The sequence below is a fragment of the Enhydra lutris genome, unplaced genomic scaffold, assembly GCF_002288905.1.
Source record: "Enhydra lutris kenyoni isolate GAN:26980312 unplaced genomic scaffold, ASM228890v2 scaffoldscaffold7, whole genome shotgun sequence".
Classification (NCBI taxonomy): Eukaryota; Metazoa; Chordata; class Mammalia; order Carnivora; family Mustelidae; genus Enhydra; species Enhydra lutris.
This window is the reverse complement of record NW_019154091.1, coordinates 8,213,011-8,228,824: the sequence shown is the minus strand read 5'-3', so window position 1 is coordinate 8,228,824 and position 15,814 is coordinate 8,213,011. Positions and strand designations below refer to the sequence as shown.

The 15,814-nt window shown below is 40.1% G+C and overlaps 1 protein-coding gene across 2 annotated transcripts in view; it reads right to left on the bottom strand.

Moving 5' to 3' along the window:
- Window positions 1-230: 230 nt before the first annotated feature.
- LOC111142099 (leukotriene A4 hydrolase) overlaps window positions 231-15,814 on the bottom strand; it is a 32,461-nt gene continuing 16,877 nt past the window's right edge. The window contains exons 9-19 of one of the 2 annotated variants that reach the window (XR_002640238.1): window positions 15,059-15,082; window positions 14,535-14,605; window positions 13,959-14,070; window positions 13,051-13,195; window positions 11,520-11,623; window positions 11,015-11,085; window positions 8,528-8,586; window positions 4,392-4,487; window positions 2,180-2,262; window positions 1,387-1,491; window positions 231-514 (exon numbers count right to left, since the gene is read on the bottom strand). Coding sequence is in view for 1 of the 2 variants with exons in the window: in XM_022495053.1 (XP_022350761.1) it covers window positions 397-514; window positions 1,387-1,491; window positions 2,180-2,262; window positions 4,392-4,487; window positions 8,532-8,586; window positions 11,015-11,085; window positions 11,520-11,623; window positions 13,051-13,195; window positions 13,959-14,070; window positions 14,535-14,605; window positions 15,059-15,082 (984 nt within the window). In the remaining variant the exon portion in view is untranslated. The remainder of the gene's footprint in view (window positions 515-1,386; window positions 1,492-2,179; window positions 2,263-4,391; window positions 4,488-8,527; window positions 8,587-11,014; window positions 11,086-11,519; window positions 11,624-13,050; window positions 13,196-13,958; window positions 14,071-14,534; window positions 14,606-15,058; window positions 15,083-15,814) is intronic. The other variant, XM_022495053.1, reaches the window with a different exon arrangement.

Genomic DNA, 15,814 nt, shown 5'->3' with positions numbered 1-15,814 from the left:
TGGCATGTGGCAGAACTTAAAATACTTAAAATTAAAGAACTTAAATAATTAAAAGAACTTAAAATTAAAGAACTTAAAGAACTTAAAATACCAGGTAAATACTATGCTGACACTCTTGTGATCATGCTGGGAAAAATAAATATGTAAGTAATGAAAAATTCTACATTTATAAATTAAAAGGTTAAACTTTGCTAAAATGCACTTTACAAAGAACATGGCCTCGGTGGGGGTGTGGGGGGGAAGGTAGCTCAGCTTTATTTATGAAAATCACTGACAAAACAATAAAAAGCCAGAACAAAAACAACATTTTTAGTTACATATGAGCTGAACTTGTATATTTCTTCGTGAATTAGGTTTAAAAAAGAGAACTATCTGAAATCAGCAGTTGGTAGGTCCTTAATCCACTTTTAAGTCTTTCCCCACCAGCATGGCGGTCACGGGGTGCATACTTGCTTTGTGCTCTTGGTAGGTACGCACAGCCTGATGATGGCTTTTGTCAAAGGCAGCAAGGTCCCTGGCAGGGAAAGAAAGATGGATAATGACTGATTTTGGCAAGTAGTGTTTTATTTGTCAAGTATAACTTTATTATACTTGTGAAGTAAATGAAAAGATTAATCATAACTATATATATCATGGTTCTGTATTTCTCAGAATTCCTGCTAAATCCATAGTCAAAATAACTTCACCAAGATATTCTTAAATTCTGTCTTGTAGCCAAGATACAACTTGTTTCCCATCTACCAAAGCATTGCTTCCTTATACATCAAGCAACTTACTCTTCCAACTCATTGCAGCATTTGAATCAAAAAGGTTTGGCCTTACCAAAGGCTCATTTCTTATAACATTTAAATAACTTCAGACTCTTTTGTGTCTGTGCCTACCCACCAATTATCTCTTACTTACTTTTAAAGATCTTTCTGGGGACCTAAGATTGTTTTCTATTTCTTTCTTTTTCACCAGTGTCTAAACCCATTTGGCCCATAATAGGTAATCCGTAGGTGATGTTTCTAAAAAAGCTAATGAAATTACTTCAAATTTTAAATATTTAGAACTGTTCATTCCTATTCCAAAATTATAGCTATAATCTTTAATAGATTTAAAAATATTATTTTTAGATGGTGTTTTACAAAGCATTTTAGCAACAGGAAAAGCATATAAGATTGTTCTTCCCCATTCCTTTTTTCGTAAGGGGGGAGGGAGAAAGAGAGAATCCTAAGCAGACTCCGAGCTGAGCGCAGAGCCCGCTGTGGGGCTGGATCTAACGGCCCTGAGATCATGACCTGAGCCGAAATCAAGAGACAGAAGCTTAGCCCACTGAGCCACCCCATGCAGTCATCCCCCCAGTTCCTGATCTAAATTCAAAGCACAGTCTGAGCTGGTTCTTACTTGAATAGAGGCCGTGTAAACTTCATTCGCCCTTGCTCAGTCGCCATTTTGAGAGCCAAAGGAATTGCTTCCTCCCATTTCGATTGAATGCAGAGCCGTAACCATCTGGAGAGAGGATTTTGGGGGGGCGTGGGGTAGGAAACGAGGAGGAAGGGGCAGGATATACAGGCATATCTGAAGATTACTTTTGTAATGATGAATAATCCCATTCTAGTTATGCTTACACCACTTTACATTATGTCTTTATTCTGAGAATCTCAAGTCCTCGTATATATAATTCAGTAACTGGAGAAGTGAAAAGGAGTTTGTTCTTGCAAGAGACCATATGTTTTTAAAAAGGTTTAGATTCTGTCGGTGCTCATGTACCTTATCTATATATCCAGTTTCTGAAGAAATTAAACTTAGGTTTAAGACTCACACTACAAATTAGAATTAAGAAAGATTAACCACATAACAAAATTAGAGATTTCTAACTATTCCCATATCAGAGTTCACTTGGCTAGTTGTGGAAGAATGCCCATTACCTATTTAATTTAAGAATTAGGGATTCCTAATTCTTTTTTTTTTTTGATAAGGCAAGAGAAGCTTACAACAAATTCTAATAAAAAAATTAATACTATCATCTTACAGATAGCGCAACTATTCCTCAAAGACCACTATCATTATTTATACAAGTGCAGTAAATTTCACAAGGATCTCTTCAAACTCATGTATGTCTCAGACTGCTTTCCCTTTCTCCACCTTTTAAACTAGTTTCTACTTTCTTCCACAGAGACAAGTTAAAATGATGTACCTGAATCGTATTTCAGAATTGTTAATGGCATTCAAGTTGTACACCTCTTGCATTCGCTTTATGTGCCCCAATGGAAGAGGCGCCTAAGAGCAAAATAAAGAAGTACGATGTATCATTTCAACAGGATTCCTTGGAAGAAAGGAGCTGGAGAGAAATTCTTAGCTGGATTAAAACCCTAAATATTTTATAATATAGAAATAAGTCAGATAAAAAGAAAAACAAATGCACACTACAATAAATTTTGTGCAAACTTATTCTGGATAAGGACGTTCTGCTGGGAGCAAAGGGATAGCTAATTGGTGAGATACACAGAGAATTAGATGAGAATTACTCTCCTCAGACGTTTTAGCATATATGAACACTAACTTTCTAACCCTTTCTAGAGTCTTTCAGGTTCTTCCTTATACCTTATAGATCTTAAATTTATTCCACTCTCCATGTTAAACCACAGTCCCTTAACTGTTTCCTCACTGATTGCCCTCAGCTTTTTTTTTTTTTTTTTAAGATTTTTAAAATTTTTTTGATAGAGATCACAAGTAGCCAGAGAGGAGGGCTGGGGTGGGGGGGAAGCAGGCTCCCCACTGAGCAGAGAGCCCGATGTGGGGCTCGATCCCAGGACCCTGAGATCATGACCTGAGCAGAAAGCAGAGGCTTAACCCACTGAACCACCCAGGCGCCCCACTGCCCTCAGCTTTGTCTTTGCATATTTCCTATGAAGTCTCTTTTGCATGATCTCTATCCCTACAAAACAGCTTTTTAAACTTTTCTATTACAGACCCCTTTGAAAACCTGATGAGTAGTATGGACCCTTTCTTCAGGAAAAAGAGATTTACTGTACAAACACAAACGTCCGTATACAATGGCAGGGGGTTCACAGGCCCCCCCGCCCCGTACCCACCTTACCCATGCTAACAGGTGGAGCAAGTCTGGTGAGGAAAGAAGGGCAGCTCAGTCTGGATAAGCAGGGAGGCTGAGGGGCTGCTGGGCCGGTGGCGACTCTCCTCTCCCAGCACAACCCATCCTACGAAACTCTCCCCACGCTCGGGGAAGCATCTTTGCTGGGAGGGCTAGACCCTTCCCAAATCCTTTGCCCTCAGCTAAACTCCAAGTCCACCCTGGTAGGTCCACCGGTTGAGGTCACCTCCTAGACCCCCAACTTTCACTAATTTTTGCCACACCTCTTCTGGAGACATCCCGTCAGGTGCTGCAGACATTTATGAAACCTCGGTGACTTGATGCCCTAAAAATGGATTCTTGCAAAGCCCCTGTTGCCTTAAATCCTATTCTTCCTTTTGTGTTGCTTCCATAGGAAAGTCTGTCCAGTCTTCTCTACCACTCTCGAGGTCCTCAGGCCCAAGACGGTAAAGACCCCGTCACTTTCTCCCTCTCAAAATGTAGCCTCTCCTTCCCATTTCTCATATTCTTTTAATTACCTGGGTTTGAAACCTTAAAATCTGCTTGGACTCCTTCCTGTTAACCGCCAAATCCAGTCAGTCACAAATCACATGCCTTCACCCTTCAACCCTGCTCATCTGGCCTATTCCCTCCTTTTCTTCCCCCTCACAACGTGTTCTCCAAGTCTCCCCAAGAATTTCTCCACCCATGTTCCTCATATCGATCTACTGGCAGACTCTTTGATAACCACCCTCTCTTCAAATGACTTTCCTGTTAAAAATGTTAGCTATTTCCCTACTCTACCACCTACTAAAACAAAACCCAAGATTCTTAGCTTAGCATTCAAGATTCATCACATCTGATCCCACTAGCCGTTCTAGAATTATCTTCATTAACTTCCACAACATTGAGGCTTGTGACTCCCTGAGACCTCTGCTAATGTTGGGCAAAGCAAGCCCCACTCCCACAAAACCTTTCCTTGACTGCCATTCAGAAGGGAATTCTCCTTCACTGACTCAGCTTTTCTCAAATGGTACCTAAAATATGCCTCCTTTTATTGCCACATTTTGTACGTGTGACCTTTTCTACTAGATTATAAGCTTTTTGAGGACATGGTATATTTCTTTCTTACATATTTTCATATTCTCAACAACACTAAGCATTCAACCGGTGTCTTTAAATGAATGAGTTTTAGAAGTTATTTTTTTCCATTAGTTTTCACGTTAACATTCCCCCCCCCCCACAAACTGGGCTTGACATAAATGCCATGCTTTTGTTACGCCCGTTGTAATTTCTCATGTTTTGGACTCGTACTTACTCTCTGGAGCATCTGTGCTAAAAATTCGTTCAACTGATGAGAAGAGAGATCCTTCAGGTCTGCTGGGGTGAATGAATTTAAATCCTCTTCTTTGGCCTACAATAAATGTTACCTGGTTATCTCCATTCATGTGCGATTTAATAATATTTATTGGCTTATTGGACATAAAAGTAAAGATTAAGAAAAAGACAAATACAAGGACGCCTAAGGTGGTGAAAAAATATATTTCAGCCTTAGCTACTTTAATAGTTTCGAGATGATGTTACTATAACTTAAAGAGCTGACATGATTCCTAAAATCTGTATTACTTAAGAGAAATTAGACTATTACTAGTAAAAGTGGAAGAAACTTTTGACATCCTTTGTACCATTCCAGATATATGGATTTTCAAAGTAAAGAAAACATTAAAAAAGCATATAACTAATTAATAGGCCAATTAAAAAATCTGGGTAAAGGATCAAATTGCACATTCTCTTAAATATCACACTAATGAACTGGTAGGACCACAAACGGAGGTTTCCCTCCATGCCCATACATTCTGCTTTTCCCAGCTAATCTTGGAAATCATCTAAGAAAAAGAAAAGTCGGTCTGTACTTTTCTATTTAGGACTCACTGCCAAAAATCTTGGAGGATATGATTAAGAAATATTAAATAAAGCTTACCAAAGTAAGTATTTTTAATTCTTTAAAAGCAGCTTTAAATTCTTTTAAACTAGGGTTTCCTTTTATTATTTTTAATTTTAACTCCAGTATAGTTAATATATACTGTCATATGAGTTTTAGGTGTACAATATAGTGATTCAACACTTCCATTTATCACCCGGTGCTCAATGGGACAAGTGCACTCCTTAATCCCCATCACCTGTTTCACCCATCCCCCTGGCCACCCCCCAGCCATCAGTTTGCTCTCTCTAGTTGAGAGTCTGTTTCTTCAGTTGTCTCTCTCACTTTTTCCCTTTGCTCATTGGTTTCTTGTACTCCACATAGGAGTGAGATCGTACAGTATCTGACTTATTTCGCTTAGCATTATACTTTCTAGCTCCATTCATGGCCTTGCAAATGAGATTTCATTCTTTTTTATGGCTGATAATAGTCCATTATAGATGTATACCATCGTAGATATTCCTTATCCATCCATCTGTCGATGGACACTTGAGTTGCTTCCATAGTTTGGCTATTATAAATAATGCTGCTATAAACATAGGGGTGCATGTATCCCTTTGAATTAGTGTTTTTGTTACTTTTGGGTAAATACACTAAATAGTGTGATTACTGGATCATAGGGTTCTATTTTTAACTTTTTGGGGAACCCCCTCTACTGTCTTCTACACAAACTAGGGTTTGTTTTTTTTTTTTTTAAGTTGAAAAGAAATATAGGCAGTGTTTTAAAAATCAAACAGGGCCGAATGAAAAATTCCTTTGTTTTTGCTCCGTCTTTCCTCAGTAACCAATATTAATAGTTCCTTGTTTATCCTTCCAGAAAACTTAATGTATAAAAACATATCCTTGTAAAGAAATATTATTTTACACCTTCCTCCCCTTTCTATCCCACTGGGAAACCATACCTTAGTGTCAAAACTTACAGATCTCATTCTCTGCTCAAAAACGTGGAAATTTAAACTATCTATTAAAGACCTATCATAAGTGGTAAAAACATGAAAAGCAGTAGAATGATAAGCCCAAGTTCAAGGTAATGGTTACCCTCTTGGGAAGGCAAGGTGGGCAGAGAGTGGATGAGGTGGGGAGGGGGCGCTCCAACAGTGCCGGTGAGGTTTTCTTTCTTAGGTTGGCGGTGGGTACACAGGCTTTTGTTTTACAGTTGATTTTTACACCTTCAAACAGGTGATATACATTTTTTCTGTTTGCTTTTACTTAATATGAGAAAACCAACTGGACGATCACACAAGGCAACAAGTCACTAGTGACTCCGGAGATGAAAGCGAGCCCTCAGTCTGTCCCTGACACTGCCCACTCCTACTGACACTGCCCTATTTACAGTCCTCCACCTTGACCGCTGAGCCTACAGGAGTTTCTAAGCAGAGATCAGGAGCAGTTCTACCAGGGGGGCTGGAATACATTTTTCAAATGAAAACTGAGGTCCTAACACAACACATTGTTGTTAAAAGACCCAGTGTCCCTTGGATTTCTCTTTCGCTTTTTTCCAACGACACGTCTGTGAACTACACCGAACATGAGATTCAAGACATAGGAAGAATAGCGAACCATGATCTGTGGCAAGAGGTGTTACCAGATTTCTCACCCTGCATAGGGATCAAGCTTTCCTAAATGATTTGTCGTACGTAATTAAATCCCTCCTCTAATCATCACTTAACACCTCTGGTCCCTGTGGTTATGACACTGAATGCCGGAAGCCTACCTCTCCCGGCCAGGTACTGACCATGCACATGCAGACGTGCGTGACTAGCCTGCCTAGGGTGGGGGGCGGAGATAGCGGCCTAGATATTCTCTACCCCACTCGAAAAGATCCTGACCTAGATCTAAAAAGTCAGTAATATCCTGACTTTGTTATGATGTTGTAAGAATCTTCAGAAAGATGTTTATATTTTATTTTAAAGGACAGTATCTCTTCCCTGGGGTTTCTGGTTCCATTTACTTACTTACTCCGATTGGCCTTACTCCTGATTTTTCTTCCTCCTTCTGGCTCTCAGAGAGTTCCCCTCAAAACCCAGAGCTTTCTATGCCTCTTTCTTTATCTCGCCTCTCCACCTAGGCTCCATGTTTCGTTGCTGCTTAAAAAAAAATAAACCTGTTCGAACTGTGTCCCTCCCACCCAGAATGTCCTCCTCTACCTCCTCCATGCCCAAACCATGCTCAGTCCTAGCTGAACTACCCTCTTCTAGACAAAGCTCTCCTCCACGCTGCAGCCAACCTCAGTGCACTTCACGCCAACCCCCCCCAAACCAGGTGCAAGTATTGGCTCTTTCTGGTGACCTCTTGTTACTTCATCTGTGTCTTTTTCATGCTACGCATCACTTCCTGTTCAGTATCATTATTTATTTCTAAACTTTAGGAATAAGTGTCAAAAGGCGACATCTAAATTTGTTGCAGTAACAGCATGAAGACTAGCAGAATATGCCAGCCCCAAATACACCGATTCTTTTAGTGCAGGCTCTTGAAAAACAGGAATGGCAAGGAGAGGTTTTCTCCCAACTGCACACAGACAGATTTTCCAAAAGGAACCCAATTGTCCTAGATCCCCTCCCTGGGAGTTTCATCAATCAGGCAAGATTGACTCTTATCAGGAACAAAAAAAAAAAAAAGCTGACACCACACCCAGACAAACTTTGTCCCAATACTTACTTATTCTTCTAAGGGCCCATTTATCTTTCCTAAAAATCCTTTATTTTCGCCTAAAAGGCTTCTCTTTTCTTACCGAAATGGTATTTAATCCTGAATTCTGAGCCACCTCTGAGTAACTCATTTTTCCGTGGGCCCCTCCCATGAATACATGAGGTAGACACACGGATACCTTTGTTTTTCTCCTGTTAATCTGCCTTTTCTTACAGAGGTCTCCACTAAGAACTCAGAGGGTGCGTGGAAAATTCCTTTTCTTCCCCTACAAGGATTATTCCTACACTTTCCGCTATTTTTCCCAAAAGCATTACCCAGGGCACATCTGCACTCTGTTTTCTAAGGGTTTTGTTTCAGGAAATGCACAAAGCAGCTATTTCTAGGAGCTTCCATAGCGGTCAACACTAACACCGGCAGATAGAACCCAAGTGCCCTTGTTCTTCCCTCACAGGTGACACCAGCACTCACCTAAGATCATTTTAGATTCACCTGCATGGGTAAGGGCTATTTGAAGCAGTATCTTACAAATGACTGATGAGAAAAAGAAGAGAACAGGCAAATATTTCTCCATACCTTTTTTAAGACTTGAAGGAAGAAAAGAAGAACTAATACCACCAATATCTATTTGCTCCCCTGGGCAAACTTAACTTTACACACTGAGGGCTGGTATACTACCTCTTCAGACAAACTTGACTCATGAGTGACTTTTCCAAATACTTGAGTTTGTGAATCAAGTATCCACCTGCTCCCGTCCCCGCCACCGCCTTCCTGAGTAGAGACATATTTGTACAATTCAAAAAGGGGTCAAAATCACACGTTAGTACTCACAGTCATCCACCGTTGACTTAAGGCAAGGCAGGCATTTGTGAGAGTCATATCATAACTGCAAGTGAAAAAATACCAGAGATTCAACTTCATAAAAATTACATGCTTTTCCATAAATGTAAAGTTACAGAACATACTTAATTTTCCAAAGTTTTTTTTAAAAAGACTTTATTTATTCATTTGAGAGAAAGAGTGAGAGTCCAAGAGAGACTGCATGGGAGGGTGGCGGGGCAGAAGTAGACTCCCCGCTGTGCAGGGAGCTCAAAGCAGGGCTAGATCCTAGGACCCTGAGATCATGACCTGAGCTGAAGGCAGACACTTAACTGACTAAGCCACCCAGGTGCCTCCTTGAGCTTTATTTAAGGAGGCACCTGGGTGGCTTAGTCAGTTAAGTGTCTGCCTTCAGCTCAGGTCATGATCTCAGGGTCATTGGATCCAGCCCTGCGTTGGGCTTCCTGCTCATCGGGGGAGTCTGCTTCTCCCTTTGCCTCTGCCCCTCCTCCCTGCTCATGTGCTTGCTCTCTCTTGCTCACTCTCTCTCTCAAATAAACAAAAATAAATAGAGAAGAGAAAGGAGTCAGAAGGAAAGAGAGAGTGAGAGAGAAAGGAAAGGAAAAAGGAAAGGAAAGGCCAATCAGGAACTCCTGACTGTCGGAAACAGGACATCTTCTACCTGACTTCAATATACTGATGTCATCGGAAAACTTGGAAATCCAAGTGGTTACCAGATTAATGAAACACCTGATTATCCTCCAGAGAGAAAGCCTCACCACCTGAGGGAAGACGGTCAGATGCTTCAGTAGCATCCGCTGAAGGTGCTGGGACCCAGGTGGGCACGTTTAGGGTTTGCTGTGTGCCAGGCACAGTTCTAGGGGCTCATGACAACACAAAGTCCTTGCTTTCATGGATATTACATTCTGTTGTTCCAACTATCTTCTGACTTCGTAACCATCCAACAAATCTGCGAGTGCCTATGTGGCAGGCACTGCTCTAGACACCAGGGAAATGATGGTGTCATGAGAGACCCTTGGGAGACTCCGAGTCATCATGTGATGATTTTATTCCTCTCTTTTCAGAAGAAAGTGAAAATAACAAACTCTTAAAGCAAAGCAAATGGCACTAAAATCTGTGTGTTCTTAACTTAGAAAATAAATCCCCTGTGTTGCAACAACAGTGGAAGAGACTGTATAAGGTACAAGAATTCTTGCAAAACATCCCTCTTTGTCCATAAATGATGCTTGCTTGCTGTGAAATGTTTCTATTAGAGAACAGTGGGGGTACCTGCCCCTGTGGGCCTAAATGAAATGAGTTTTGATTAGAAGTTGCCTCTGCACCTCTGAAAGAGAGTTTGAGCCCTAGGGGAGATTATTAGCCAGTTAACGCAGTGCTCTCCTTTGAAGTAGCTGCCAGTTAATCTTCATGAAGTAGTTGGGCTGTGGACTACAGAGAAAGCCTTTTGTTTGTCTCCAAGACCAAATGGGATCAGAGGCAGTAAATTGCTCAGGCAGTAAATCACCTTCAACTAGAACATTCCTTAGCACTGATTTCATAAGGAACAACAGAACCATACAAAACCTCTGCTGATCTCTTTCTGGGTGTCCTGAAATTTCCTTTTCGTTGTCATAAGAACTAGGTAAGGATTAGCCAGGGGAAGGGAAGCAGCCCTTACTTATGGCAAGATCCTAAGAAAAGCAGGGAGCAAAACCAGGTGGGAGCGCAGCTCTCACGGTGCTTCAGTGTCGTGAAGGAGAAAGACTTTATCACACAAATTAAAATTACCATGTGGTAATAGCAATGAAGAGGCCATACACAGCACCAGGAAACCCTAAATAGGAACCGGACTTGGTCAGAGATGTCAAGGAATATTTCCATGAGGAAGTGGATCTTGAGCTGAGATTGGAATGATCTGGCAAAGAGTACTGCCGGAGGGGGGTGGAGGGGACAGCATGGTCCCGGCTGGAACATGTGGTAGTTTGCATCCTCACATGACGCGTGAGGACCAGAGTTTAGGTCTCTGATTCAAGGGTGGTATAAAAGGCAGTATAGCAGAGGGGTAAAGACTGCCAGGGTTTGAATCTCAACCCTAACTACTTACTGTGCAAACTGCGGCAGAAGACCTTTACCTCACTAAGCCTAATGTGCCTCTTCTGGAAATGCGGCTGACATCTTAGAACACTGCCGTAATGATGGACATTACACTTATACAGGTTGTATTTCTTACTTCAGAGGTGTTGAAAGAAAGGAAAATATCTTCTCTGTATCACCATCCTTCAGCTGAAAGGAGGCATTCCATCATGACTTGGAATTAACTGAATTTATAATTCATGGAAATGTTTCTTTTGACCTCAGGGTTAAGGGTCAAACACCTACGACATCTGCTCTGTAACTGGTTACAGCTTAAGGAAGTCATCAAACCCTGTCGAGTATCTTGAGGAGCCCAAGAATTCTGGAGAGTGAGAAGGAAAGCATTAACGGGAAGGACTGACTTGGGTTTTACAGGAGGCATTCCAGGAGAGTAAAGCCACGCATTCCAGTCAACTTGATTGAGAAGATCAACCTGTGAACACAATGAACACCAAGGTTGCTACGGAATAACTTTTTCCATTGGGGGTGCGGTGGGGGAGGTGTGACTATCTAAAACTTTTAGGTCCTCAAATCTATAATTTACCTGTACTAACATGTTAAGATAACTTCTAAGACTCTTTCCTAAAATAAATTTATATTAATCAGCATTATTCTGTTAAATAAAGCAGGAAAATTAATTATATACAAGAACTAAATTTCTGAAACCTACTATTGCAGATCTCTCCAAAATATTCACGTTAGTTCATATTGTTGAGATCACATTTTACATAGGAAAAAGTACCACGAAAGGCTGAATCTTAAATTCTAAACCAGTACTACTATGAAGGAATTCAAATCAGCCTAACAAATAGCCATTAAACACAGGTATACTGGGCATAGAAAATAAGAAAGCTTTTTAAAACCAACCTTATCTTTAAAGTGGGAATACAGGAAATCCTTCCAGTCATCAGTGGTTATGCTCTTGTAGGAAAATTTTTCAACATAAGCCTTTAGGAATCCTAGGAAAACCTCTAAGAGTTTAAAAAAAAAAAAAGTTGATTAATGGAAAGGTAACTATTGAACATTTTGGGGGTGCTTGGTATGATACTTTTGACCAGGGAGAACAGAGAGCTTTCAGAGAATAGGGAAACCAACAAGGGCTTTAGGGAGTTGAAGAATGTTCAAATCAGGTTGTAGGACTTAAGCCAGGCCTTGAAAAATATATGTAATTTGGTGGAAGGGAGAAAAGAAATCTGAATGACAAGAGGCCAATGCAATGAAGAAACAGAGAAGGAACCCACAACATAAATTCTAAAAGTAATGGCCTAGTGTGACCTGAGAGGAGGAGAAGGAGATGGGACAGGCAGAATGCGTGTGGGTGAGGGAGGGGCTTCGAAGTCCATGGACAAAGGATAAGAGCCCAACACCCATCAGTAGGGGAAAGTTACATGTATTCAGCACATCTACATCATGGACAGCTACAGTGACATTAAAGGGTATAAGGTAGATTACTATGTTCTGACAGGATGTATGTGGAACACTGCTGAATTAAAAAAAAAAAAACAAAGGTAGAACAAATGTGTGTGTCTATGTGTATAAAGTGATCCATTTTCTTATTTTTTTTAAAGATTTTACTTAGAGACTGAAAGTGCTAGTGGGGAGGAGGAGAAGGAGGCTCCCCACCTAGCAGGGAGCCTGATGTGGGGCTCGATCCTAGAATGCTGGGATCATGACCGAGCCAAAGGCAGACACTTAACCCACTAAGCCACACACACGCCCCAATGATCTACTTTCTGTAATTAAAATATATTTATTTGTCTGTTTGTTCATTTATGCTTAGAAAAAGACCAGGAACCATGGACACCAAAGTGCTAACATTGGTCATCTGGGGACTGGAAAGGGGCTCAGGGACTCTTCACTTGTCATGCTTAGAAACTTCTGTACTACAGAATTTTTTTCAAGGAGTATATACTATTTTCCTAATTTTTTAAAATATTGATGAGTTTTCTGGGGCGCCTGGGAGGCTCAGTTGGTTGGGCGGCTGCCTTTGGCTCGGGTCATGATTCCAGGGTCCTGGGATCGAGCTCCGCATGGGGCTCTCTGCTCAGCGGAGAGCCTGCTTCTCTCTCTTTCCCTCTGCCTGCCGCTCTGTTTACTTGTGCTCTCTGTCAAATAAATAAATAAAATCTTTAAAAATAAATAAATAAATAAATAAAATACTGATGAGTTTTCTTTAAAGTCATGCAACACAGTTTTGCATTCAACTTATTCAAGGTTTAAAGTAGAGAGGTCACATTAGAAAATGATACGGGTTTTCTTTAGCAGCTACACACAAAATGAAACAAAAGAATAAAATGAGACAAAAACAACAGTTAAAAATTTTCCTTATTCTTCACATTGCCCTCAAAAACAAACAAACAAACAAACAAACAAAAATCAGAAAATGCCAACTACTTGCCTGGACCCCCAAGAAGTTGTTCAAGGTAAAAGAGTAAAGCAAAGCCCTTCTCGTAGGGCACTGAAGAATATGCTACATCGGGGTCCACATTCGTCAGATCAACCACAAGTTTGGTGTAAGGATGTGTATCTCCAAAAGTCTTTATCTGCAAGACACAAAATTAGATGAATGTTCAAATATGGATACTGGTTATTAGCACGCAAGCAAGCTAATAAGGAAGTATGACTTCGCTCAAAGGCATAACTTTAGGGGAACTTACACTGAAAGACTAGAAGTTGTAGGGTATGTTAGCACAAATTTCTCTAAGTCTGTTAATGGAATGCCTACTTGTGTCATGTTCCGTGGTATTTCCTGTTCAGTAGTAGGCTTTATTCTTATAAAAAACTAGGAAAATGTTTCAATGCCTGGTCAGCAAATTCAGCCTTTGGGAGGGAACAATGAAAAATTCAAACTAAGTAATTGTATTAATGGCAAAGACCCAATGAGGTCCTACTGGTCATGAACATGACATTATACAAGATAATGACTAGCATGTATCAATACCATATTATACCAGGGCGCCTGGGTGGCTCAGTGGATTAAGCGTCCAATTCTTTTGCTTTGGCTCAAGTCATGACCTTAGGGTCCTCCAACTGCGCCCCATGTAGGACTCTGTGCTCAGCACCAAGTCTGCTTGGGGTTTCTCTCTCTCCCTCTGCCCCTCCCCTCTGATGTAGGCCCTCCACCCCCGCCACTCTCTCTCTCAAACAAATAAATAAAAGCTTAAAAAATAGAATATTATACCAGTATCTGCTTGATTTTCCACACCTGGCTTTCTTGTTGCTACTTAGGAAAGCTAGTTTACAAACTAAACTTTCAAATGCCTGTACAACTTTGGAGAAATGCTTTTCGAAGCATGACCCACTTACCGAATTCTGTAGTTCTCCCCATCCTCCCAGTGCGTGAAAATGTCTGAACTTTTCTCCAAACAGTCGTCCACAAATGTGGCGCTCTAAATACACAGTATGTCCTTCGTTTAACCTAAAAAGTTTTTTTTTTTTTTTTTTTTGGTAAATAAAATAAGAACAGTGACACAGCTGAAAGGAACAAGAAATTTAATCAACAAGGTATTTTCTTTTTGGCTTTGCTACAGAGTAAAACATTGTAAAGCATGGACACTACTGTCTAAGCAGATTCTGCTCAGAGCTATGGGAAATGCAGCCACCTGGACGGCAGCGGGGAAAAATCCAGCCACAGTTCTCGTTTTCTTTTCCCACGTATTAAAATGTGATGCTACCAGCACTAAGTAAGAAGCACAAGCCGAATACTCTTACTCCTCCTAACACTGACAAGCATTGTGAAATTTTTTAAACTGTCTACCTAAAAGATGACGACAAAGAAAAACAAGATATTTCCGCAAAACCAGTTTGGAGCGGCGGGATGCAGGGAAGGAAATTAATAAGAAGAACCGATAAAGAAAAGTAATCATAATTTAAAAATCTCACCAAAAGTGGTCCCAAGTTTTGTTGGTCACTAGATTTCCTGTCCAGCTATGAGATATTTCATGTGCGATAACCTAAAGTAGAAACGTATAGTAAACAGTGGAAGGGATTAGTAGAACGCATTGCCTTATTCTAAAATAACTCCATACGTAAGCATTCTAGTTCTTTCAGTTCCACATTGTTCAATTTCTTTTTAAAATCAGCTGAGATATTTAGGGAGTTAGTTGAACAAACAAATCATCACTTAGCCAAAGACAAAAGTATAGTTTAAAAAATTAGAAACAAAAAGTTATTTAGAAAATATTAAATGGACACATCACTCCTTTAAAATGCATTTCATAAACATATGAAGAAATCAGACCATAAAATGTTATGACGTCTATTAAATCTAACTGTTAATGTAACAACAACCCCCGAGTTATCTTTTATAACCATATCTTCAACATAACAATACAATGGATATTTTAAAAATCAGCTGAATTCTTAGTTCTTTGAGGGTAAGACTGCGATAATAAATTTTAACTTACGTTGGAGAGTGACTTGTCTCCTGCCTAAAAAAGAAGAAAAGTACCTTAGTATTCAAATTACAGACTACATTTAAAAGACTGCCTACATCAGGATGTATTCCGACATTAATAGTGCACTGTATTTCTATTATCGTACTCAAAGGGGTTCAAGACCAGAGTATGTATTGGGAAAATAAAACCAAACATGCAGGACCAATAAATAAATAAATAAATAAATAGCATGACTCTTTCTCTCCCTCATCTGGGGAATTTTTCCAGGACCAGGAAGCCCAGCATACCTATCTCTAACTTCCAGGAAACATTTCTCCTTCCATTTTAAAAATATCTGTTCTTATTTCCTTTATGTACCTTATTCTCACCTAATTACCCACAGCATACTTAAGAAAAGTCTGCAGTGATTTAAAGTAGCATACAAAGGCATATAAATTATATACTGTAGGTCTAATCCTTCCCTATACATGCTAAAGTGAGTTTTTGTTCGTTTTGTTCGACCCGCCCCTACATGCCGAGTATAAATGGTCTAGTTTCTCTGTCTGGATACAGAATTTGTCCCTACCTTGGTGTGACACCACCTCCCCTCCCCCACCACCCCCATACACCTTTGGTTCTCGTCTCCCTAATGGCTAACTTACTTCCTTTTGATAAAATGAGATGACGAAAATAACCATAATAAGCAATAATATCAGGAAGAGGAGTTATACAAATAAGAGAAAATATTGTTTAAAAAAAAAAAAAAAGATGATCAGGAGCCTAAGG